General features: G+C 40.3%; 1 protein-coding gene across 6 annotated transcripts in view; it reads right to left on the bottom strand.

Annotated features, from left to right (window-relative positions):
• Nucleotides 1-26351, bottom strand: part of APBA1 (amyloid beta precursor protein binding family A member 1) — a 97792-nt gene that overhangs the window by 46204 nt on the left and 25237 nt on the right. For 4 of the 6 annotated variants that reach the window (XR_012159082.1, XR_012159080.1, XR_012159079.1 and 1 more), the window contains exons 4-12: nt 26164-26309; nt 16213-16245; nt 15020-15106; nt 14392-14577; nt 10436-10615; nt 8235-8447; nt 3183-3302; nt 2325-2465; nt 1253-1886 (exon numbers count right to left, since the gene is read on the bottom strand). Coding sequence is in view for 2 of the 6 variants with exons in the window: in XM_073345184.1 (XP_073201285.1) it covers nt 1815-1886; nt 2325-2465; nt 3183-3302; nt 8235-8447; nt 10436-10615; nt 14392-14577; nt 15020-15106; nt 16213-16245; nt 26164-26309 (1178 nt within the window). In the remaining 4 variants the exon portion in view is untranslated. Of the gene's footprint in view, nt 1-221; nt 1887-2324; nt 2466-3182; nt 3303-8234; nt 8448-10435; nt 10616-14391; nt 14578-15019; nt 15107-16212; nt 16246-26163; nt 26310-26351 lie in introns of those variants that run through there. The other 2 variants (XM_073345184.1, XM_073345185.1) reach the window with 2 other exon arrangements.

The raw sequence follows: 26351 nt of genomic DNA, 5'->3' as shown, positions 1-26351 counted from the left end.
TGATCACAAATGGAACTAAGTGATCAGACAAAGGCAGAGTTTTCACAGCTCACTTATTAACGGAAATGCACACACGTATATCTAATCTATGAAATCTCTGGAGACAATTCCAAACGTCATCTCCAGTCTGCAACCACAGTGCTTATATTGCACAGTCCATCCCTCATTAAATGAGAGACTGATGTTAATGGCCATCACCCTCCCGCCCCCCCCCCCCCCCAAAAAAAAGAATGAGATTTTTGTTTTGTCCTGCTCCAGTATTTTCATCACATTAAATCTTTGTGTCATAATAAGATACAGCAAAAGCTGCTACTTTTGATAAATTTAAAGGCATCCGACTGGTCTAAATTCACAGTTATATATGAGTTTAAATGTGAGTACACAGGACTAATGGAACACAACTACTGTACATGAATAGAGAGGTCTCTCTTTCTGGAAAGAGGAGCGTCACTACTACTATTACTATCTTCTTCCCCTCCTCCCCCAGCTCCACTCTCCAAAATTTATAGACCACACAAATCCTTGATGTCATGCACCCCACCACAACGTTTTTGAACCCTCTTCTTCATTGTACAAGTACATAAAAACCCTTTAATGTCCTACAAATGGAGAACCATCAATTAACTTTTATATATATACACTTTACAAATAAATTAATTTCTCCTCATTCCCATCCGACCTCCCCCACTGTTATCCAGATCATGAGCAAAAGAAAAAAAAAAGTAATTAAAAGTAAACAGTCTTTGGACCAAAGATATGTTAATACTGGCTCAGAGTAATAAAACTACTTACAACTGTATGTAGACCTATTTTTGTTCAAATTTCATAAATATCAAGCACATAGTTTTAAATATATATATACACACACCCCACACTCACCAATGAGAAATTGTGTATTTAAGAGTTTTAAAAATTTAGATTTTCAGCAAAAGCCCCCAAAATATAATTCCTGCTTTATATATACAGGCCACTTAACATTCTCCTACCTCTGAGTAGGGAGGGGGATATAAAAGATGTCCTACATCTAAAAATGAAGAAAGATTTTTTGGGTGGGGAAAAAAAGACTCTCATACCTGCGTGACCAAATGGTGAAAGTACCTCCTCTAATACGCGCTAGTGAGGACAATGACACACTTACGCATTTCAGCAACATACAAACCACCTTTGAGGTTACATGATCCTGAAGAATCAACATTAAAGACAATTAAAAGGTGTGCATTTGAATTATGAGTTTTACCACAACATCACTTACTCATTAACTCATTCTTCATAGGCTTTTAACATCTCCTTTAGGGCAAAATTATCCCCTTGGTTCTCTGCTCTCCCTGTGTATGTTGAACTCTTTCTTGGTAATGTTACGCTCAGTGCACACACAGAGAAAAAAGTATAATGGAGTCAAAAATCTTCTATGTGGAGTCCAAGAGGAGAACTTTACCCTGTGGTTTGATCTGTTTGTAAAGCAAGCTTTCTAATTTAGCAATAGTTAATGTATTTGTGTTGTCGAGTGATGGCCACAGAAATACAACTGATGACGGAGCTTGAAGAAGTGCAATCAGTCCTTTGTTAAACTAGCTGTGAATAACTAATTTTTCTATTCTGTGAGGAATTACATAAAGCTTAACTTGTAAAAAGATGCAACAAAAAAAAGTCTAATGGAAATTTTTTTCCCTGTACACAGCAAAATGTTGGAGAGAGACAGAGAAGAGAGAGAGAGAGAGAGATGTCTCTGCAGACACAAAAATGCAGTACTAGAAACACAACCACCGACGAGGAGAAACATCCTCCATGCACGTTGTGAAGGTGAGGTATCGGCCTCAGATGTAAACTGGCTGCTCCTGAGCAGTCAACAATCTGTACATGGCCGCTGGCATGGTCTTCATATGAATCTGCGTGGAAACAAAACAAATCAGTCAATGCTCCTCATACACATGATGCAACGCTTTGGAAATAAAAGGGTTTGTGTGCTTTCATGCTTAGAAGGTATGTATGTGTAAGGGAGAAAATGGCCCAAGACGAGGAGAAGGAAGTAGCTGCAGCGACATAGTACAGGGGAAAGATGTAACCAGTGAGTTTTTATGCCTCTGCTAAGGTTTATTGCAGCGCAATGCTGAGAGGTGTTGAGTTCTTGCAAACCTTGCTTAGGTTAACAGAAACTGTGGGCACTCAGCACCTCTTACGCAGGCTTTCTATTAGAAACTATGAAATCACTTTAACAATAAAGCCTGGTTTATCCTTTTCTCATTTCCAGTATTTATATTTGGATGGTGGTAGGCAGCGAGAGGCAATGGTGCTGAAATGTGTAATATCATCCATCCAGTTCCTACCTCACCAACAGCATTTGAGAGAATGTGAACGATCTTTTCATGGGGTGTTGCTACAACGCTCTGTCCGTTGATTTCAATGATCCGATGGCCCACTCGTACTCCTCCTCGCTCTGCTATACCTCCTCTCATAAGGCTACAGATCTTGAAAGGAACGGACAAAGTTACCAATGTAAGAATGTTAAATTGTAAAACAACAGAGGTTTGTTCACAAATGACAAACTCAACATTTAAATAAACAAGTCTCCAAAGTGTAAAAGAGTTCTTTTTTAAAATACAGTGAAACACAAATCAGGGTAAAATGGACTAGAGTAACTGTTACAAAGTCAGTACTCGGCTTATAAAACATAATGAACACCACCTCCTCTAGGTGCACAAAAAACAAACAAAATAATTTGGCCATTGAAAATTACTAGTATTAACCCTTTGGACACTGGCATTTTGAAAATTTAGGAGATTGCATAGGTCCATAGTCTCTAAAGGGTTTAGAATATATGCCTTTGACTTTCGCTGATTGTAAAGAAGACTCTTTCTTATAAGACCTTTAATGGCTCAGTTAGATATACAACTAATGTATGTAGCCTGTGAACAACTTGCCCCTTTTGGTTCTTTAGCTTAAAATATCTCTCCTATTCCTACGGTTGACTTTATACTCTAATATGACAAAGTATCTTTTCCTGCTTTTGACTTGGAAAGGAGGATCAGCCATAGGGGAAGTAATCAATTTTCTGATAAGTCAGTTTTTATGTCTTACAGTCAGAATGTGTGCATAGCCATTGATGAGCCGAGAAGTTTGCAAAAAAATTTCACAGCTATAAAAAGCATCACAGTAGAAACCCAAGGATTGTGAAAGCTACTTACGATCCCATTCTGTACACTGAAACCCAGCTGATATCGGAGGTCAGGTCTTCTGATCAAGACAGTGGTTACTGGAGGACATCTCACTATATTCAGTTTAATCCGGGCCTGGTTTTTCAAACCCTTTAAAAAAATATATATACACCATGACAACTATGGGTGCAGGTGGGCTGAAACAGCTGAAAACTGGCACTGAAATAAAATAATAGTTTGAATGCTAACTTGGAAATAATACTGAACAAGCAGTTTGCTATGTATTCATCATTACAAAGTAGGATTCCTAATAAGTACCAGATACAAGCAATATGACAACCTGTTAACTGAATGATGCAATGTCAACCTCTAGTTGTCAACATTTTGACATGGTCATTTTAAACTGCCAAGAAATTAGATTCCTGTGGGCAATTTCTTTATTTTGGAACACAGAACGTTGTTCTACAGAAAGCTGGGGGGGGGGGGTAGAAGTAGGTCTGTGCAATTAAGCTGAAAACTGTCACATATTTTGTTGTAAAAATAAAGTCTTAAATATGCACTTAAAATAGCTGCAAACAGGTACCTTTCCTGGATATGCGCATTCAATTCTGTAATGCAAAAGGCAGAACTTACTTAAGTCCTGCCCATTGAATGCTTGTATAAGCAACATTCAGAGACTCCCTCATTCTAAACTGAGAATATCACATTCAACCTGCAATCTTGGTTAACCACAACAAAGCACTATCAAAATAGAAGATGACTGCATATGTCTGACCCTTACATGGTTTGAAGTTCTCACCACTCTTTCCTATAGACCAACCCACCTAATCTTCTCTGTCTTTCTCCCAGAGTTAAAGTCTCTTTTTTTTCCTGTAAAGTGTCCAGAACGGAACATACATTTCTCTACACTAGAATACTGTGTAAACATCCAGGCAACACACAGACAACCTCCAACAATCACAATTCCCCCCCAAAAAAGAAGAGCTATGTTAATGCCTGAGAAACTTGTGGCTACTTTTAACATTCCAGTATCTGTCTGATTTACTCAAAGAGTAAAATCCTGGTCCCATTAAAGTCAATGGAAGCTTTGCAATTGAATTCAATGGGACTAGGGTGTTACTCATAGTCTGAAAAGATTTCCTGATCTGTACAGGGAGTTATACTAAAGTTCTCAACCTTTCAAATGTTTTTTTCTTGCTGATTTTGTAGGACCTCTCTCTACAAGACCCAGTACTTGAGTGTCTGTGCCATTGTGCTGGGGCAAATAGCTTTGGAACAACCCCAGAGTGCATGGCAGTCCATTACTAAGCAAGTAGAGAAGCCAAAAATGAGGAGGAAATCTTCATTCACCTATCTGTAGGGGTAAAAGGTTGAAGTGGCGTGGGATAGCAGGGGAAGGGAGGGAGGACAAATCTGAACTGAATCAACCAGCTTCCCTTCAGCGACCAGGTTAGTTTGGAAGTCAGTCCATGCCTTTGTTCTAATACAGAAGATGCCCGAAGCCAACCTGCTAAGTCTAAGACGTTTTTGTTAATTGATCCTTATTGATCTACAGACATAACCCACTGTTCTTTTTAAGGGGAAGTAACCAAGGCATCCCTGTTGGGCTAATAGTGTTCATACTTACTGTTTCTACTAGTATGCAGATGCAATCAAGTGCTATTTAAAACGGCCTCTTAAACTTCTCTCTCTTTTAATGGAGGAAAGAAACTGGCTATATTAAATTTGATTCTAAGTAAGGAAGGGGGTGCTTACTTGGGAGCTTATGTTAAGTACAGATCCATTCAACCCTCTCACCCACCGCCACAAGAGGGTCTATTTGCCTGACAACTATGTCTAACTGCCTATTTATATTTATGGCAGTTGTATGCACCCACTCAGGGGTGGGAGGACAAACCGTGAGGAAAGAGTGGCAAAGCATTTCATTTCTTTGGTCTCTGCATAGCACTGCACTCAGCATGGCTTGTTAATCAAGGCAACACAGGCTGGCTATAAGTGAGCACGCTGCTTTGGGAACCAAAGCAAATGAGATTATGAAGTGAGAAGAGGCAGTTCCACAGCCAGCTGGCTCTCAGCAAAACACAAGGCCCACTGTATTTTTTGCTCTACTTCATTCCATTTACTTCCATGTATTTTATTTACTGTCTGCGATGCATACACTAATCACAATCAGTGATCATCGACATACCATAGGGCAATCGGCCTTTATGGACTACATACACAGAAACAAGCAAATAGTAAGTATCCAGTTTGCATTCATTTGTGGCAAGTATGTGTGTTTGCAACTCCAAGTGTGCACTGCACACGTATTTTTGCATGCTCCTTTTTAAAAGAAAGAAACACGGGCTCCTAGTGAGCAATTTCTAAATTTTACAGAAATAATGCAACCCTTAAACATAGTCAGTTCATAATATTTTATATGTTGGGAATCCATGCCAATAGCAATAGAAAAAGTGCTATACTAGATTAGTCCAGGGGTCCATGCACACCAGATGCTTGAGAAAAAGGTGAAAGCAACATAAAACATGGAACAGCCATTCCAAACAGGAAGTTTTTTCCTAATCCCGTCAGTTAGCACTTAGTTTATGGTTGATTAGTATGAAGGTTTGGATCCCTCATTTAAAAAAAAAATCCTCTATGATTGTGAGTATTCTCATTATTCACATAAACATCCAATTTTTTGTACAGTAGCCTGGTTCATAGCATGCTAAGGAATTTTTGCAATGGTAAGATCTTTGCACATTCTCTGAATATCTATTTTGGCCGATAATATACATACTGCTGGCCATTAATCTTGTCCTTCCAAGGAGAAGATGACCCATACGTTTGCAATGCTTTAGAGCAATCTAGCTGGATCTGTTCATACATTAGTTCTGAATCACATGCAATATATATAATATACATCTTTTTTTGCATGTGATTCAGAACTGATGTATGAACAGCTCCAGATAAGTTTGCTGAAAAGAACTGCAATCTATGGGTCATCGTCTCATTGGAAGGACAAGATTAATGGCCAGCAGTCCCCATGACAACAGCCAAATGTGGCAACAAAAACGGGACCGAAGCATGTGTATCAGAATGAGATCTCCATAGCAACGAGATAGTGGCGGTGCTCTTGTTGGAGAAGCAACCAGGGGGATTCTCAAGACACCATCGCAGCCGTCCATTTGGAAGGACTCTGGAAGAGGAGGAGTGCGCTGAAGCAGACATTTTGTATGCCAGGCCTGCAAATAATTACACTTTTGGAAATAACTGGTGTGGGATGGGGAACAAGCAGAATAAAAGTGAGAACAGTAAGAGGTCTGGTAACAAAATAGCTGGTTCAGGTTGGTGTAAATGGAATTCCTTAACAATTGCACCTCTCTATGCCAGCTACAGACCCTTGCCCTCAAGGTAGGAATTTAGCCCCAGGAAACACAAGGCTATTTTTGGTGTCACCCCCTTTCCTTTCAGGTGGGAGGAGACTTAGTTTTCAGCTGTGATCTCCTTAGTTGCCGCAACATCAGCAGAGGCTAAATCAAGCCCTGGCTTCCATCTTGGTGAGATCCTCTAGTTTTGCGCTTCCAGGGCAAAGGATGCAGACAGTTTCTGTTGCTCCAATCTTCCTCCATCTGCAGATTAGATCTTCAATCTGAAAGCGTCATGAATATGCCAGCATAATCCTGGGCTGAATTTGTCCTAATCATTAAGAAACAGTCTGAGCTTGGAATATGTAATTACATTTAAAGAGGGCCTGGGTAAAGGGAATAAAGCAGCTATAACATCAAGTTTCTAGGTATCCAAGGTAAAAAGCAACAGAAAGTTGATTTATTAGACATACGTTTTTTTCAGGAAACCAGGCTGCTTTTACCACGGTTTGACTGTATTACACTCAGACAAGGAGTAATGGTCAGAACACATTAAATGTTCACGTGCTAGACTGTGTATTTTCAGATACACATATTTTAAATCTTTGTAGCAATTTTTTAGTTCAAGCGCTAAGAAACCAACCACAGCCTACACACAATTTGGAAGGGGCACACAGACATTTATTTTGTGAACTACTAGACAAAATAATTTTATTTCAAAACAATCTAAAGAAAATCTGGCAAGAACTCAGCAAAACGGAGTATAAATCCAACTTTACTCTGCATTTTGCTGGGTTGTTTTACAGAAGAATTTATCGATGTCAGATGTACTATTTCAGTATGTGACCTACCAACCATGTGGTGCAGCAAGTTGTAGGGTAGCTATTTGTTTCAATTTAGTTGTGCCTATGACATTCTCAATGGATGCAGCGTTTTCTTTCCATGAAACAGAAATCATTAAATACCCGTTCTCTTATAAATTGCAGCTACTCCAGAAGTAGTTCTTTTCCACTTGACATGCCTGCTTTTTGCAATCACATACTCATGTAAATTAGAGGAAACTTGTCCCAATTAAATGTCCCATAGCGTTACTAGGTTGAAATAAAAATGTACACTTCAAAATATTCACAAGTTAATGCCATAATCATGTAGAAGACAAACATGTTTTACAGTTTAAAAATATAAATTATCCAATTACTACATTTGTTTTATCAGTCTTAGCACTCTGGGTCAAATTCAAAGATCCTTTTCTTCAGTCCTTACTGAAGCTAGGCTCCAGTTGACCTCAATGGAAGTTTTGCTCAAGACTGAGATATGGCTTCAAGATCTGGCCCTTTTTCTCTGAATAGTTTTGCACTTTGTGAATGATGAAACACAAAGTAAGGCCAGGGTGGCAAAGATGGTCTTGTGATTAAGGCCCAGGATTGTGGGGGAGCCAAGCTTCTATTCTCAGCTCACCATAGACATCTTGTGTGAACTTACGCAAGTCAAAGCTCTGCATTTTCATTTCACCCTCTGTAAAATGGGGATGATATTAATATTTCCCACCTCACAGGGGCCTACAAGGCTTTATTAATTAGACTTTGCAAAGTGCTTTGAGATCATCGGATACAAATTGCTATACAAATGCAAATTATGAGTGTTTTTAGAGAACGTCTTTAATATACATCTTTATTGTCTTCCACTATTCCCATACAGTTTTTAAATGTGTAACATTTAAGAACATTCCCTGTACCTTTATAATACTCTGGCACGTTGAGAGTGGTAAGCCGACTAAGCTGGTACCATTAATTGACATGATCTGATCTCCTATGTTCAGCTTTCCCGACTTCTCTGCTGGTCCTCCATGCATCATGTTGGCTATAATAACTGTGGGCAAGATGGATCCCCAGCCAGATTCCACAATCACGACACCTAGAATTTCTCCCTTTTGCTTTTCAATGTAAACCTGAATTAGGAGATAGAAATATCGTTTCAAACTGATATTATTCTCAGCTACAGAATACAGCCTGTGTGGACACATACATAAATATCAGGGGTGGGCAAACTACAGCCCAGGGGCTGCATCCGGCCCTTCAGACATTATAATCCAGCCCTTGAGCTCCCATCAGGGAGAGGGGCTTGTCCCACTCCAGCTAGGGAACAGGGTCGGTGGCTTGCCCCACTCTGCATGTGCCATGGCTCCACGCGGCTCCCGGAAGCAGCGGCATGTCCCTCCTCTGGCTCCTATGCATAGGAGCAGCCAGGGGGCTCCGCACACTGCCCCCACCCCAAGCACTGCTTCCGCAGCTCCCTTTGGCAGGGAACTACGGCCAATGGGAGTTGCAGGGGCGGCACCTACGGACAGGGCAGTGTGCAGAGCCGCCTGGCTGCGCCTCCACATAGGAGCCAGAGTCGGAACATGCTGCTGCTTCTGGGAACTGCTTGAGGTAAGTGCCACCAGGAGCCTGCAACCTGACCCCCTCCCACACTCCAACCCTGTGCCCCAGCCTTGATCTCCCTCCTGCCTGCCAAACCCCTCGGTCCCAGCCTGGAACACCCTCATGCACCCCCAACCCCTCATCTCCAGCCCCATCCCAGAGCCTGCACCCCCAGCCAGAACCCTCTGCCCCCCCCACAGACCCCAACCCTCTGCCCCAGCCCAGAGCCCCCTCCCACATCCTGAACTCCTCATTTCTGGTTCCACCCCAGAGCCCGCTCCCCCAGCCAGAGCCCTCATCCCCCTTCCGTACCCCAACCCCCAATTTTGTGAGCATTCATGGCCCACCACACAATTTCCATACCCAGATGTGGCCCTCGGGTCAAAAAGTTTGCCTACCCCTGATAACACATAGACACCAATACAGAAACACACACAACCTCTTTGTTTCTTTCTCACTCCAAGGCAAAAACAATGAAACAGATGTGTTAACAAATTTCTAATTTATTTCTAGCATGAAATAAGTCAACATATTAATGATCAGCTAGTTACTCACCCCTCCAGCAGAACCTGCAGTGACTCAACCCTCTGGCATGCTGCAGCAGCCTATTCCCCACCAGGGCCCAGATCAGATAGCCCCAAGGCACAGGTATTTCAGCTTCACAGCAAGTTAGTCAAGCCTGCCCTCGATCCGATCCTATCCCTGTGCTGGTTCCTGCCCCCTGCTTTGTCCATGCCCTGTCCTGAGGCTGCTCCAGCTCGCTTCTGACCCTGCTCTAGCCCTGCCCCCGACTCCTGACCCCCAGGTCCCTGGACTGACTCCACCCAGCTTCAATCTTTGGCCTGCTTCCTGATTCTGAGTACGATCCTGATTTGGCTTGTCTATGGACTCTGACCCATGGACTATCTTCAGTTTCAGTGCTGTCCTCAGCTCTTTCCCGACCCTACGACCAGCTTCGACCACCACTCCAGCCACTAGGTCTGACCACGTAGACCCCAGGGCCTCACAGGAGGTGGTGGTGATGGGGTGGTGCAGGCAGACTACAACAGTGAGAATGTGCTGGAGACTGGATTACATACCCTATACACTGCAATGGTACACTGGTTCATCTTTATTAATAAAACAAGCAAAAAAATATACTGCTTTAAAACAAACCTGGAGACAAATGCGTTCACCAACCCTAATGTCTCCATAAAACGTATGTTATTTGTTAAATCAACAGCTTGTTTTAAGTTCCTTTTACTGATGTGCAGTGTCCCACATATTTGAAAATTGTCTGGTAAAACAGCACAAAACAGATGGCAAATCACTGTAACACTGATGAACCTCCGGGTTCCCTGTTCACTCTTCAAACAGAATTGCCACTGAGTGTCTTACCGGGGAGAAGAGTGCTCTAGGCTGACCTGAAGAAAGTCATTTATGGGAAACGCTAATGGCTTTCTAATTGCTCCCAGTATTAGCTTGCATTTGGGACAGACCAGCCTAATGCTACTATAATCAGAAGACTGGGACATACGTCTTTGCAGTTTTCAGACTTGGAAAAGTGAATGAGGTCATCATTGTACATGTCTTGGGTGTTGAGCAGGTCACTGTACTCCTTCTGGCTTAGGTCTTCTGGATTTATTCCATTTGCCCTCAGGAATTCCTGGTAGGCCACACTAAATGCTTGACCTATGGATTGTGCAATCAGCTGTGCCTGCAGCAGTTCCCCCCAAAAGGAAAGGAAAATATCAAATACATAGCATTGCTGATGGTCTTGTTCGCTGACGCTTGAAGTTATGATCATGCTGTAAATAGTTCCCCCATATTAATAAGCCACTTCAATCAATTCCAGTTTTTTTTCCTTTAATATCATTTATAACACTAAAGACCAGGTTCCAACTTGTCCTGTATTAGTTTATTTTGATTTCTGTGTGAATAAAAAGAACCTCTATCCCAAGCTCTAGGAACTGGACAAAAATTACTCACACACACACACACACAAAAGCAACAACAAAAAATCCACAACAATCTTATCCTCGACCTATACGATTATTTAATTCAGCAAAGCAAGTTGTTACAACTTTAAAGGAAGAGTAGTGGGCCTTCCTTTCACTGATGAGAACTGCTGAAGTAAACACAAAGAAATCCTTCCTTCATTGTTTGACAATTAGGCTGGAGAACAAGAACACTATATTACATTAGCTGTCTTGGATGCCTATTGGGTAACACAGGGCACAATAACTGGGCTCTCTGCCCTTTAGCCACAAGCAGTATCATCATTCTCTTACAAGCCAGCATTACATGAACACACCTATAGGAAAAATATGACTCTTAAAAGAATATTTGTTCCTCTTTTTTTCTTTTGAAGTCACCCTGTTTATATTTGTATCTGCTACCTATTGTCCATCTGATAAAGACTGACTATATTAAACTACTCTCAAACTGGTGCAGATCTCATTGATGACAACAGATGATCACTGGCACTTAAGAGGATGTGGTCACAATTACACACGCGTGCGCACACAAGTATGTTGGGCCACATTTTCATAAGAGTTCAACTCTCATTTAAGCACCAGAATAAATTGATAGATTTTGGGCACTGAGCTCTTTTGAAAATCTGGCCCCAACTGTAGATGCTGAGTAGCTGGGAATCTAGCGCTGAGATCTTTTGAAAATTTGTTCCATCATCAATAATTTAGTCTCCATTGCTTAAAATATCTTATTAGAAACTCAAAAATAAACTCTTTCCCTATCGATTGTCCTTTTCCATTTAAGTATTTAATTCCCCATCTTCCTGTGTTTAATGGAGCTGAAATTAAAACACCACTTTAATTGTTTGGGCACAGAGTTCGTAGACCATAGTACTATAAATTTGGAAGAAATTATGTTAGTTAATTGCTCCTGCAGAAGCAGCAGAAAGAGTCACATAGTTTCTTGTGATTATTGCTTGAACATGTCAGTCTCTCTAGGATTTGCACGTTATATTCCTCAACAGATTAGGGCAATTTAAAGCAGGGACAAGTTTTGGCCAGCATCCCAGTGTTTGATGATGTAATGATTGCCAGTTAGCTGTTGGGTAGAGTAAGATCATTCTAAAACTAAACGCTTATGGGGCTACCTAACTGTCCTTCTGGAGAAGAGAAAATGAGATTATAATACACACAAACAGACACAAGATTAAGATAATATACCCTGTGGAGCGTCAGGGCTCTTTACTTCTAATAGATAAAGTTACGATTTTTTGCTAGCTCTGTATTTTTTCCAATTTATTTTGAATTCTTAATCAGAACTTTTGCAGAATAGTTGAAATAATGTCATGTAACCCAAAACCACTGATCATGTCTCCTCAAATGTCTCAAAATACTGTCAGACCACCTGACTGACTGACTGCTGATATGTTTTTCATCTCCTGACATTTAGGACTTTCCAAGCCAACATTTACTCATGGGGGGATGATCATGATCTGCATAAATGTGACTTAATTAAACCTCATTAGGTGACACTTGTGACTTCAGAAGGGGAGTGCCCCATTCTGATTTGCCAACAAACTCCTAAAAAGTAGCTCTAAGGGGTAGCAGCCAGCCTGGTCATCACCACCTTCATAAGCTGAAGGAAAAGAAAAATTGCTTCTGTCCTCTTGCCATGTGATGCCACCATGCCTGATAAAGAGACCTATGCTTCCTCTGCCCTCAGTTGGTCAATGTGGGCTACAAGTCTAGAAATGCTCAACATCTATGTTTTTGACATCTATAAGCAAGCAGCCTATAACCAGCCAGCAAGTCCAATTGACAACCAGATGAGCAGAGAAAGCCACTGACTGAACTTTTTTCAACCATATACCAGTTTCCTGGAGTTGAAGCAAATCACAAGAGTCACAACAGCCATCCTGTATAAGTATCACCTTTGTTTGTTTTTCTTTTTCCGATTTTCATTAGTAGAGGAATGCCTCTACCTCAGTATTCTTGCACTTGTCTTTCTTTTTAACTCTAGCAGGTGACTGGTAGCAGGTCTGTGCATGTGGACAGAACCCACAGAATTTATCTGAGAGCGGTGCCTATGGAATAGTTTCTCAAAGACCTAAAAACAGACCTTGGTTTAAATAACTTTGCTGTCTAAAAGATCTCACACACATACATTATAAGGGTTGGGAGGTGTTATTTTCACCTAAATGTAACCAGCTGTGTTATTCTGAATTGTTTTGGAAAGTCTCTATAAACCTATGTTCAGGGGGCAAGGAAAATAAATAGATCATCACCTAACCACTCATCATTTGGGCAGGCTACGTTAACTAGCAGAAGAGCTGTAGTCTAAACATTAATTTCAATGTAGGAGTGATCTGACCCTCCCTGTAGCAGTCATCTGACTGAAATAAGTTTATCAGTTGCCACTGAAATTGAAAATACCTTATTATTCTGCAGGCTGACAGCTAAACAAGATATGCTGACTTCCCATATTCCTAGATAAAGTTCACAAAATCATTATCTTATTCAGTATTAACATGATAACAAGATTAATTTATTATTTGATATTAATAAATTTTATTTTAAATTTGATTTGCCCATGTGTTTAATTTTATTTTACATTTTTTCTTTAGTTATTTAGCATAGTTAAAAAAATTACATAAAATTGGAGAATTGTGTGGACTGATGTATCTTCCCCAGATGTTAGGGCCTCGAACAGCGAGGACGCAATGGTAGATAACAGAGACAACTTAGTATGCCACCTAGTGGTGGACCACAGAACCTGCCTTCTATAGTCCTCACAGTGTCATGGACCCAGTTTAATTGGCTAACTTAAAATGGGTTTACAGATGCTTTGCATCTTTCAAAGCAGCGTAAAGCACAATGTTGACTCTGGTCCTGAATCTACAAATTCAACTGAGATTTTCATAAATTGAATAAGTATGGACAAGGTATATACCCTGCCACTACAGGTGTCTGCTTGGAGGTATCTGCATGCAGGCCACTTCAGAAGTATACATATATTACATCACTGACTGGGTTTCCTAAAATGCTTTCAGCATATCCTTCCAACTGCAGCATCCTCAAGGACAAGAAAGGCCTAGCTGCATAATCCTTATGACATGCATTTATGATCCTAGCAGCAATGTTCATGGGTACAAGTCCCCCTGGAAACAAGTTACTGTGACGGATGCTGACTCTCAGGGGCAGATCCTCAGCTGGTGAAACTAGCTGTGACAGCAGCCAATATTTGCCCTTTAATGTCTGTTAAAGGTATTACATTAAGAACAAAACTAAAACACATAAAATGAAAATCTGTGTTTCTAAATGCAGTTTCTTATTTAATAATGACAACCAACCAAAAAGGACCCAATATGCAAAAGGCAGAAAAGTGCCTCTTTTTAGATGAATTCTTTTTATGTAACTAAAAATCAAACAGGACCATCAACCACAGACTTCAATCCTATCCTGACAAATGGGTATCATATTCTCAAGCATAACAAAGTAATGAAATAAAATAGCTCCTTACATCCTCAGATTCAAAGACATGGCAAATCATTTTGTATTGCCTCTTCCCATCCTGAGAGGGGTGAGATGCCTCCACATTGTCCTGGGAATTAGATCGAGGCATTCGCCGCCGAGCCATCAGCACAACGATATTTCCTATATCAGCAATGTAGGAAATGGTCCTCAGAGGATGATCCATCATAGTTTCCTGAGGAAGAGAAATCCTGAGATTAGTGCTCGCTTTGAGCAAATGCTTAGCATGCTTTTGGCATCATGTAAATAGATACTAACAATGTAAGAACAACTGGCAGGTGTCAGTTCCACCAAATGAACTGAAATTCCCATTAAGAAAAAATTAATGGCTATTGTATTTACTGGGTAAAAGAACTCCAAATACAAAGACCCAGATCAGAGGGTTTTAACATGCACTACACAGAGGATTAAGGACTTGGAATTAGCTACCTCAGCCAAACTGTCTAAGCATTATAGTGAAAAATATCTGAGAGACACTGAGAACACACATATTAATGGCACTAGACTATCTGAAATGCTGTACTGTGATACCTTTCAATAACAGTTCAATAGAGAGTGAACCACTACTACAATATTGACAAGGTCCAACCCTGACAAGGGCACATCTTTGCCTATACCTGTGTGTCTGCATTCAACACTTTTATTCTCTGCGTAGAGATAAAGAGGTCCACCTCAGTCATGGGCTGAGATTCACCTTCTGGGGCCTGCAAATAAAATGGATTAGAGTCAGCAAATGCATCAGAGAACAGCCTTAATAATGATGTTAGATCACAAACAGGGGCGCATCAAGACACAGTCACCAGAACAGCAATGCAAAACAGAGTATTAAATTGCAGAAGCTAAAGATAAACACAAAGATATGGAAACTATATATAGGGATGAAAGTGTGTTAGATTCAGTATTATTTATAAAACTGTTAATTCCATTCAAACTCCCTACCCTCTTTCTGATCAAATGAAGTTATAACCAACTGCAGCATGAACTGTATAATCATTCCATGGAAATCAAAATGATTTTCATTTTAACATGAATGCCATATTAAAAAAGGCTTTTCGCATGAGCAATGTACAGGACTAAGGGCAATTCTTGCCTGCAGGATTTCTACAGGATTCTAATTATTACAGTGACTGCTCAGGCTAGTGAGAAAAAATGTACACATCAGGTGCAGATTAAGCAATTATAATGCAGTTCTGGTAAGAGGGTCTTTATGGTCAGACAACAGAATATTAAAGCACTAACCCACTCCAGAAGATGTACATTTGTAAACATATAGAGCAAATGCTTGCACTTTAAAATGCATCAGATTTGTTCCACGACACCTAAGAACTCCATGAACAAAATTGACTCATATTTTAGTAATCTCAATGTATAAAGTGAGTGTACATATGTAAACTTTTTTTTTTGCATCCAGCAATTTGACACATCTGTAAGTTAACCAAAAATAGTCTTTAGAAAGGGATAAAATAAGTCATTTCTTTTTAATATGCCATTTTATAGAATTAAAACCTTTACCATGTCATTCCTGTTTATTTGGTAGGTATTTCTGGGTTCGGTCTGTTTACATTTGATAAATCCAATATTTACCCTCGTTCTAACATGAAATGGCTAATGATAAGCAACAAAAAATGGCCAACCAGGCAACCGATCTTTGGGAAATGTCAACTTGTGTGGTGACTCTGAAATAAACCTGAACAAAAACTTGCTGGATGCAGAAAATAAAAACACAAAATCAAAAGTAAGAAAGGCAAAAAATAGAATAAAAATAAAAATAAACAGGCATAACATCAAGCTGATGGAGGTTGTACTGCACCTTCTTCCTGCTTTTGGCTAATTTCTGGGCCATCTGCTTAGCATGGAATAAACAGAGATAGGAGAATGGTTAGAGAAGAATTTGCAGAGACTCAAGTCAAGCAGGGATCTACACACTAATGTCCAGGATTTGTCTAGTAACTGGTCTAGGTTAGTCTCTGGTTGGATTTCTCTCTTTCGTTCTGGTTAAAAAAAAAGAGTTTCACGTTTAACACAATAGGTTTTAAAAAGTAAACCTGCACCAGAAAAGAGAGAGAAAGAATAAGGATTACTTTTATTTAATTTAAAAAAAAAAGACAGCTAAGTTTAAAAACATAGGGCAAGATTCTGCTCTCATTTACATTCGTACAAATCACTCGTCTCTCTTTTCAAATCACTGGAGTAACACAAGTGCAGAACTGGTATAAGTGAGAGAAGAATCAGAGCCTTAATATTCAAACTCTCTCAGATCTTAAGGTCTTAGATTCAGGTTACTTAACAATTTTGCATGTACGCACAGACTTATAAAGGGAAAAAATGTCAAAAATGTTAAATGATCCTAAAAAACCCAAAATGACAAAAACATTTAATTAAACAACCAATCTGCCCCAATGCATACACACCCATGTGCTTACTAAGATTAGACTCAGGCATTTGGGGACCACAATTCCCCATGCCAATTGCACAAGGACATTTTCCATGCCTCTCGCATATACCCAAACATCTTCCCTGGGTAGGGGTGCGTACTCTCCAGATGATCCACCTGTAAATGGGCTGCTGTCGTGGAGCTTTTTACTGTATTACTATGTAAGTGTTCAATATCAAAAGAGATTCTATCGGCTACCAATGAGAGACAGCGATAATCATAATTCTTGTCACTCCATTATCAAGCACTTATAAATCTTCTGCAAATAACTCCGGATGTAGTTTAAAAAAAAAAATCCACAGACTCTGGTGACTTATCTTGTGGACTTGCTTATTGGACAAGTATGATACTCACCTTGCTGGCAGACTTCCATTTTAGTTCCAGTAGTAACATGTAATTAACTTAATGTGTGTGATGTGTGGTCTATTATGCCAGGCTTTATCTATAAATACATTACTAATAGCTATTAGGCCCATAGAACAGGAACTTGGAATCACAGATGCACTGAACATTTGTCACTGGTGCTCACACATTAACTCTGCAGGTTGTGCTTTAAACCAATCTGAAAGTAGCAGCTGATACTGAAATGTTGCTCTTTAGTTACAAACAAAATCAAACATTTCAGCATCACTTGCAGTAACCCTTTACCGATTATAAAACATATTCAAGTCTGGTAAATGTAAACTACTGCTAGTGGCAATGTGAACAGGATCATGCTGAAATCTTTACACTAAAGTATTGTCACTGGCATTCAGAGAAAATAAAACTACTCTGAAATAGTAACGGCTGCATAAATAGAAAAAACCTTAAAATAATGCCTCAAGTTGGCATATTTTTCTAACTGTGTTCAAAAACATAGCTTCTTTGCAGTCAAAATTTTTCAATACTACAGGGCACTAGGTCTCACAAAAGCAGTATGCCTGTCACAAAGGGAAATGAAAAAAAAACTGCTTGAGTCAGAACTAGGTAATGCAGATATGGTATGTGAAAGGTGAGCCAGAGCAACCTCTTATGCAATTTGTGATTCTGTTCTTGACTTAATGGAAGCAGCATCAGGACCGCTGTCTTATTTGACCTTCTTGGAATACTATTTTCAAACATTTAACAAAACCCTAATGTAATGGCTTAGAATACACATTCATGTTTAAGAAATGATTAACACTCCAGAGAAGGTGAACATGAAAGGTGCTGGAATCTGTAGCTGTTAAATAAAGGGGAAAAGTCCATGAAAACTAACACCAATATGCCTTTTATGCAAGAAACAGTATCAGACAAGCTCAGTCATACTATACAAATAATTCTAGCTACATTAGTCAAGCGGTTCTTTTCACACCATTATGAGTAAAATATAAGACAACCTTAGTCTAAACTTAATATTCTTTAATAAATACACTGAAGACAGACAAGTCCTAAGTATTTCATTTGATTGAGATGTATTTGGTCTATTTATGATTTGTTTACAATTAAAAAAAATTCATTACCATTATTTTTAAAAGAAAGAGACATTTTGCTGCTATATTGACTACCAATATCTGTACACATTTTAATAAACACTGTATCTATTGCAGATTGTTAATTATTTGTGCCAGAGACTGCATCTTCTTATGTCTTGTAAGCACACTGATGGCACTTAAATAATAATAATGGGTAGGCTTTTAAACAATCCTCAGATATGGATTGTGTCAATGCCTTTCAGTAATGGGGTCAACTGGTATTCAAAAAAGTGCAGGCCTCCTACACAGATCAAATCTGCTGGTGAAATCTAAATTAATCACTGTTTTTTCTCCAGGCTGTGAGATTCATCCTCTTAGTCCAGATGTTAACAACAATTAAAATCTGCTTAGGTTGGGAGGATGGCTAGCTCCGGAGATTAGTAAAGGGACTAACAGAACCTTTCAACTCTTAGGTCGCACAGTCAATTCTGTCTCATTCTGGTAATGAACGAAAGTCTTGGCTAAGAAAAGGCCAAATCCTGAATACACCACCTGCTGTAGTTTTAGTTCTGTGAATAGCTCTCATTGACTATTAGTAAGGTTTTGCATAACTGGACCTTTAGATTCAGAGGTCAACAAAATTATTACTTGATGGTCTCACCCAGTTCAGTGGACAGCTGTCTGCATCACAAAAACCACCATCTTGCTGAAACTACCTTTGTGGCAGTCTCAGCAAAGAATTAATAATAATTCTTAGCATTTATATAATGCATCTTAGTCTCAAAGTGATGTGCAAACTAATGAACAGAGTGAAATTCATCCTTGTGCAGAGGGCCCACACAAGGTCTGGTTTAAGAGTAGCAGCCATGTTAGTCTGTATCCATAAAAAAAAAAAAAACCCAGGAGTACTTGTGGCACCTTAGAGACTAACGAATTTATTAGAGCATAAGCTTTCGTGGGCTACAGCCCACTTCATTGGATGCATTGAATGGAACATATAGTAAGAAGATTATATATATCTTATATACACACACACACATATACAGAGAAGGTGGAATTTGCCATACAAACTGTAAGAGGCTAATTAATTAAGATGAGTTATTATTAGCAGGAGAAAAAAAAACCACTTTTGTAGTGATAATCAAGATGGCTCATTTAGACAGTTGACAAGAAGGTTTGAGGATACTTAACGTGTGGAAATAGATTCAATATGTGTAATGACCCAGCCACTCCCAGTCTCTATTCAAACCCAAGTTAATGGTATCTAGTTTGCATATTAATTCAACCTCAGCAGTTTCTCGTTGGAGTCTGTTTCTGAAGCTTTTCTGCTGCAGAATTGCCACCCTTAAGTCTTTTACTGAGTGGCCAGAGAGGTTGAAGTGTTCTCCTACTGGTTTTTGAATGTTATGATTCTTGATGTCAGATTTTTGTCCATTTATTTTTTTACAAAGGTCTGGGTATCACTTAAGTTCCATCCAAGCTCTGTTTTGAGGGCTTAAGTTGTGCATAGGCCTGGTACATGAAGATGAATTTTCCCCACAGGGACTGAACTGACCTATCATCACTAGAAGTGGTTCTCCCAGGTCAGGATAACAAGGGGAGGTTTTCACTGTACCAGCTCACATTCCATCTACCTACTCAAGCATCTATGCTGTGCTCACCACTTGTATCAGAGCCCCTCATGTTGCCTTTGTACTATGAATAAATAGACTTTGTTCTCCAGAGTTGTCTCCCCATTACCTTTCATTAATACTAAATATACTTTTAAAATAATTTTTGTTCTAAAAATCTCCCCTAGTCAACCAGATGTTCAAATGGATGACTTCAGTGTAATTCCTGTTCTTTATATCTAGACAGAGGTTTTCTGTATTATTAAAGATACTCTATGAATCCATATTTCATTCTGTGTAATCATAAGATGATGGACCATTGCTGGACAAGAGTAAATGGAAAAGTGCCTTTAAGTGTAAAATAGGAACAACCTCACCAGGTCACCAATGTTAAGATGAATATCTTTAAAGCAATGCAATGGTATAACCTGACTGAACTTAGCAGGGAAAAAGCCTGGGGGGAAATTATTTCTATATATAACAAGAAAGGTACATGAGCAAAGCAGAAGTGTGTCTGAGATCTGCAAAATCTATCTAAGGACAAGCTGAGAAAATGTGTGGTCAAAAGCCATCTCTCTCTACTACAGGAAAACTTTATCAATGGTCATTAAACAAAAAAGAACATTTTCAGACCTGGGATCCTGAAGCAAGGCACTGACTTCAATGGGAGCTCCATGAGCTCAGCACCTTTGAAAAATCAGGCTGTTTATTTATGTTCCTAACTTCAGGCACTTGAGTTTTTAAAAAAATAGCCTATCAATTCACAATTTTTGTTACACTTTTTAACAGGAAAAGACATCAGGAGATTCTGGATGTAGGTTAACTACAGGATGTTCAAAATGCATTTGCCTTTCTACTTTAATCAAATCTTTAAAAAGCTGTTTTGTCTGTCTGATATCGGTGTGTGCACATAACACTTTACTGCACTAAACCTGTCAGTGCTATAAAAGGAACGAGGAGCAGGACAGATACTAACAACAGTTTCTAAATGACGCTTCAAAATTTTGGGCCAAATCCTTCCATGACCACAAAAGAAATGGGCAGCAGAGATTCAGGTGGGTCATCTGTCACAGAGAATCTACAAACGAGCCAGGATTTCATGGCAAGAGCCAGGGAAGATAAAATATTTCTAAGGAATCTCAGACCCAAAACTACTTAGGGCTTTATATAGATTAACATCACCACTTTAAATTTCACCTAAAAATAAAAAGGGAGCCAGAGTAGCCATACGGGTGCTGGTGTAATATGTTCCCTGCGGGTCAGTCCTCTGTACAAGTAGCCAATAGTTTCTGAAATTCACTTCAAAGCTTGTCAAAGTTCCCACGGTCCCATGTTAAAGTCTTAAGTGAGTCTTAAATGGAATGAGAGCCTTTATGTGGGCCTCTACACTGGAGCAAATGTCACCAAAGTGAGTAACTGTGTGCCTATTTACTTGCTGGCATACAAATACCGGGCCTGGTGTTCACCATGGGCAAGCCAAATAGGTACCTCAGTACCAAGTGGGTTGTATGGGGTATTGGGCAGAATTTAGCCATAGTTAATATTGTATTTTAATTATGAATAAGAACACCAGGAAACAAATATATCTACAGAACTATTTATTTAAAAATGACAACCACTAATAAATGTAATATTTTTACATTTCATAAATTAGTTATAATACAGAACTTAAGAACTAGGGAATAAAAAAAACATCCTGTGGAGAAGGAACTATGTTAACTTTGAAACTGTACAATGAGATGCTGGTATAGAATAAGTATGGTTAAGCATGGGACAAAGGCCAAAAATAAGATAAGCCACTGGCTGAACAGAGACACATAGGCATGAACTCCTGAACAGAAGCTCCATCCAGACTTCTTGTTTGGAACTCTGGAGGGTTTTGAATTTGAAGGGTGGCTGGCTGGCTCCTGGGAAAAGGGGAGCAGGATCAGAGAGGAGACTGGGGAGCTACATTGTGGATTTTGAAGAGATCTGCAAGGTCCTCAATACAGTTAAGAAAAGCAGCCAAGATTGTCCAGTATTTGCGGGCAAGTGTCCTGAGAGGAAGGTTAGAGGAGAAAAAGGACCATACCAGCAACCCAGAAACATCACTGTTGAACAAGGAGTGACACTTCCATTCATAAATTGCAGTAAAAATATAATGTTTCCCAGGGTGGGAAGGAATAAGAATGATGCTCTCAATGAAAGTTTCTGCAACGACAAAGTATTCTGAAAAATCAGATCCTAAGGCATCTTAAATTGGACATCCACAATTAGTGAATACTTATGACCTTAATCACTCTGTGCTTCACGTCCCCATCTGTAAAATGGGAATAATACCTCCCCTTCATCTCGCAGCGGTGTTTTGAATTAAATAATGTTTGTGAAGCACTAAGACACTGTATGGATCAGTGCCATGGAAAAATCTATAAGGAAATTAATTCTGTCTTCAGAGAAAAATTTGAATAGTATGCAGTAAATAAGGCCTAGGGCCATATACTGAACAACAAGGAAAAAACAAAATATTGAATAGCTGCTCATTAAGTACATACCATTCAAACTGAACACTGGATGAGGCAGGGGTCCTGTGGAAAAAGTAATATGTGATCATATAAATAAAGACTGAATCATAATGCGTACACAAAAGGGTGGCAAATAAAGGTTGCACAGATAATCTTATTTCTGGCAATTCCTAACTTTTGAGTGCTTACTTTTGCAACCTTAATAATGTTCTTTTAACATAGTTTGTGTGCGTAATGTCCTAGGTTTATAAAAAAGCAAAACTGAAAAGAAAAAAAAAAGAGAGGGAAATTCCATCATACAAGGTTGAACCTTTTGATCCACCACACAGACCTCTGCCACTTTTGCACATGGAGTAACAGATAATAGCAGCAATTTGTCATCCTCTGTGTAGACTAGTGCTAGAGGGGGATTAGAAACACACTTTTTCAGTGGGCTTCACAGAGATTTGCTCACAGCAGAGGAACAGCAAGACTCAGGAAACGACAGTTACCTTTTTCTCGTAACTGGTGTTCTTCGAGATGTGTTGCTCATATCCATTCCATTCTAGGTGTGTAAGCTTGCCACGTGCACCGGTGCCAGAAGTTTTTCCCTCAGTGGTATCTGTAGCGGACTGGCTCTGGTGCCCTCTGAAGTGGCATGCATATGCCACGGTATAAGAGGCACTGCTGGCTCCCCCCACCCTCAGGTTCTTCTTGCTGGGAACTCCGACAGTGGGGAAGGAGGGCGGGTTATGGAATGGACATGAGCAACACATCTCAAAGAACACCAGTTATGAGAAAAAGGAAACTGTCTTTTCTTCTTTGAGTGCTTGCTCACGTCCATTCCATTCTAGGGGACTCCCAATCAGTACCACCACAGATGGGTAGGAGTTCACGGACATGTAGACTGCAACAGAGCCCTGCTGAACCCAGCATCGTCTCTGGCCTACGGGGTGATGGCATAATGAATGGTAAACATGTGCACCGAAGACCACGTTGCTGCCCTGCAGATGTCCTGGATAGAGACATGGGCTAGGAAGGCTGCCGAGGATGCTTGCGCTCTGGTAGAGTGGGCTTTCACAATCGACAGCGGTTGGGCCTGAGCCAGCTCATAGCAGGTACATATGCAAGAGGTGATCCAGTTTAAGATCCTCTGAGAGGATACAGGAAGGCCTTTCATTCTTTCCACTACTGCTATGAAGAGCTGAGTCGATCTGTGGAAAGGTTTGGTGTGCTCCAGATAGAAAGCCAGCACACGTCGAACATCCAAACCGGGTAGCCGCCTCTCCTGGCAAGAGACTGTGGATTAAGACAGAACACTGGGAGGATATCATCCTGGTTGATGTGGAAGGAGGACACCACCTTGGGCAGAAAGGCTGGATAGGGCCACAGTTGAACCTTGTTTTTGTAAAAACAGTATATGGTGACTCCAACGTGAGGGCCCACAGTTTGGAGACCCTCGCTGAGGTAATGACCACCAGAAAAGCCACCTTCCACAGAGAGGGAGCATGAGGCCAAAGGTTCAAAGGGGTGAGCCTTGAGAGGACCAGGTTGCAATCCCATTGGACAACCAGGTCTCTGATCGGCGGGAAGAGCCTTTCCAGGCCCTTCAGGAACCTGACCATCATGTCATGTGAAAACACTGACCAACCTTGAACATGTCGGTGGAATGCTGCCATGTGAAGCTTGATGGAGGAGAAAGTGAGGCCCTGATTATTCAACTGGAGCAGGTAATCCAGGATGGACTGGAGAGATGACTGGGTTGGACAGATACCCCACTCCACCGCCTAACAGGAGAACCACTTCCATTTAACCTGGTATGTCGCTCTAGTTGAGGGCTTCCTACTTTCCAAGAGAATCTGCAGCACCTGACTGGAGCAGGCTTGCTTCTCTGGGTTAGCCATGCAGCAGCCAAGCCATGAGGTGAAGCAGGGTGAGGTTCGGGTGCAGGAGCCAACTGTGGTCCTGAGACAGGGGATCCAGGTATTTGGGCAGTAGCCTCGGGGTGGCTATGGCTAGGTCCATAAGCGTCCCATGCCAGTGTTGGCGAGGCCACGCCAGGGCGACCACGATGACACGAGCCTTGTCCCTCTTGATCTTTTGACAGGACTTTGCTGATAAGAGGGATTGGTGGAAAAGCATACCGCAGATCCCCTGCCCATGCCAGGCTTGGGCATGCTCCATTGCTCAGTGGAGTCTAATCAGCAACAGGAACTGTGAGAAGGTGAAGCATGCTCAATTAGGATAAAATCTTCTGAAATTGTAGCTGTTAAAATCAAAGCTTCTACTGAGCATGTGTGAACTGTGATTTTTCAAAGGCTTATAACTTGGCCCTGTTTGGGAGGACTTTCATAGAGATGGCAAAAGGCTCATACTGAACAGAAAGGCCACTGTTCTGCCAAATTTCAAGTCCCTACTCTAAAGCATGAGCAGGGACACTAGAGCTTCTCAAAGAGAAGTCACCAGAATTTTTTAACATGACATAACATAACATTTTTCCCTAGCTTCATTCTCAGAAATGATCAAACAGTTTTGGCTGAAGTTTTCCAGAAAAAAATTCAGCTTGAGGCAGAATTTCAGCCCAAGTGAAAAGAAAAGGAGGACTTGTGGCACCTTAGAGACTAACCAATTTATTTGAGCATAAGCTTTCGTGAGCTACAGCTCACTTCATCGGATGCATCCTGTGGAAAGTGTAGAAGATCTTTTTATATACACACAAAGCATGAAAAAATACCTCCTCCCACCCCACTCCCCTGCTGGTGAGTAAATCTTGGCAAAATTAGAAGCAACTAAAAACAGAGTCTTATTGTGGGAAGTGTTGGGCAATCTTAATAACAAGTTGCACTACCAGCACCATTTACAATGTTATCAAACACATCCTGTATTGGGTGTTCATTATTTTGGATACCAGCGACCTGTGAACGTTTTGATATTGAACTGATGAAAATATATTTTCTGATCAGATATTTGGTAACTGAATTATTGTAAGCAATATGAAATACCATTATGCAGCAGTGGAAAAAGTGTCTCTCAAAACTACAGCATCCTTTTAGAAAAGTATTTAAGAAACAAAGCACGGCACAATACACATACACACCCACACACGTGAGACTTAAGATTATACCCAGTGCTGACAATGCAGACCAATACTAGAAGGGTCCTGCACTTTCAGAACTACCTTCCTTAGAATGAGACAATCAACTGTCCATCTCAGGTGGCCAAGTGGAAATTAAAGAATTTATGGCATCTTCAGTTTCAAATTAGAGAATAAGCCTGGTGACCTGGCCAATATTTATTCTTTCACCATAGGTTCTGAATGTCCAAGGTTTAATGTCCGAGGTTGCATGAACTATTTCTTACAGCATTCTGGCTGCTGTGATTGCCTACGCGTGAAGTGGTCTGAAAACGGGTGTGACTGTTAAAGTAGCATAACTTTCACCGAATGCCAAATTAGAGCATAGGCAAAAGCAGCATATACAGTATAAAATTTCCAGCTAAACCTATTTTCTCACATCTTACATCTATGATATAACTTACACCACCATTTAGATCACCATAAGCTTTGATGACTAGACTATGAAAGGCGTATTGAACCAAATTATCCAGTGAATCCTCCTTCCTGCTCAAGTCCCAAGACCAGACTAAACAGATCAGATGAATCTCTTTCAGAAGAAAGGATAAACTGGCACCTAACCTTTGAAACAATATGTAACAATAAGGGAGGAATACCTGGGTAAGCATGCAACACCTGCATCTGCAGTCTGAAAACACCAAATCACATGAACAGCAAGATACATTCCTCACCTTGATTCTGCTAACAGCTTCCTGAGCCTGCATCATTCGCACATTCTTGGAGGGAGTTTTGTCAGAAAGGAGTTGAGTGGAGCCAAGGTAATTGGCAGCAAAAATAATTCCATCAATTAAGTCTTCAGGATCACAGGGTCCAGGAACTATAACACAGAAAACCAATTGCTGAGCAAAATTATGTTTTA

This window comes from Lepidochelys kempii, chromosome 5 (assembly GCF_965140265.1).
Source record: "Lepidochelys kempii isolate rLepKem1 chromosome 5, rLepKem1.hap2, whole genome shotgun sequence".
Lineage (NCBI taxonomy): Eukaryota > Metazoa > Chordata > Testudines > Cheloniidae > Lepidochelys > Lepidochelys kempii.
This window is presented reverse-complemented; position numbering and strand designations above follow the sequence as displayed.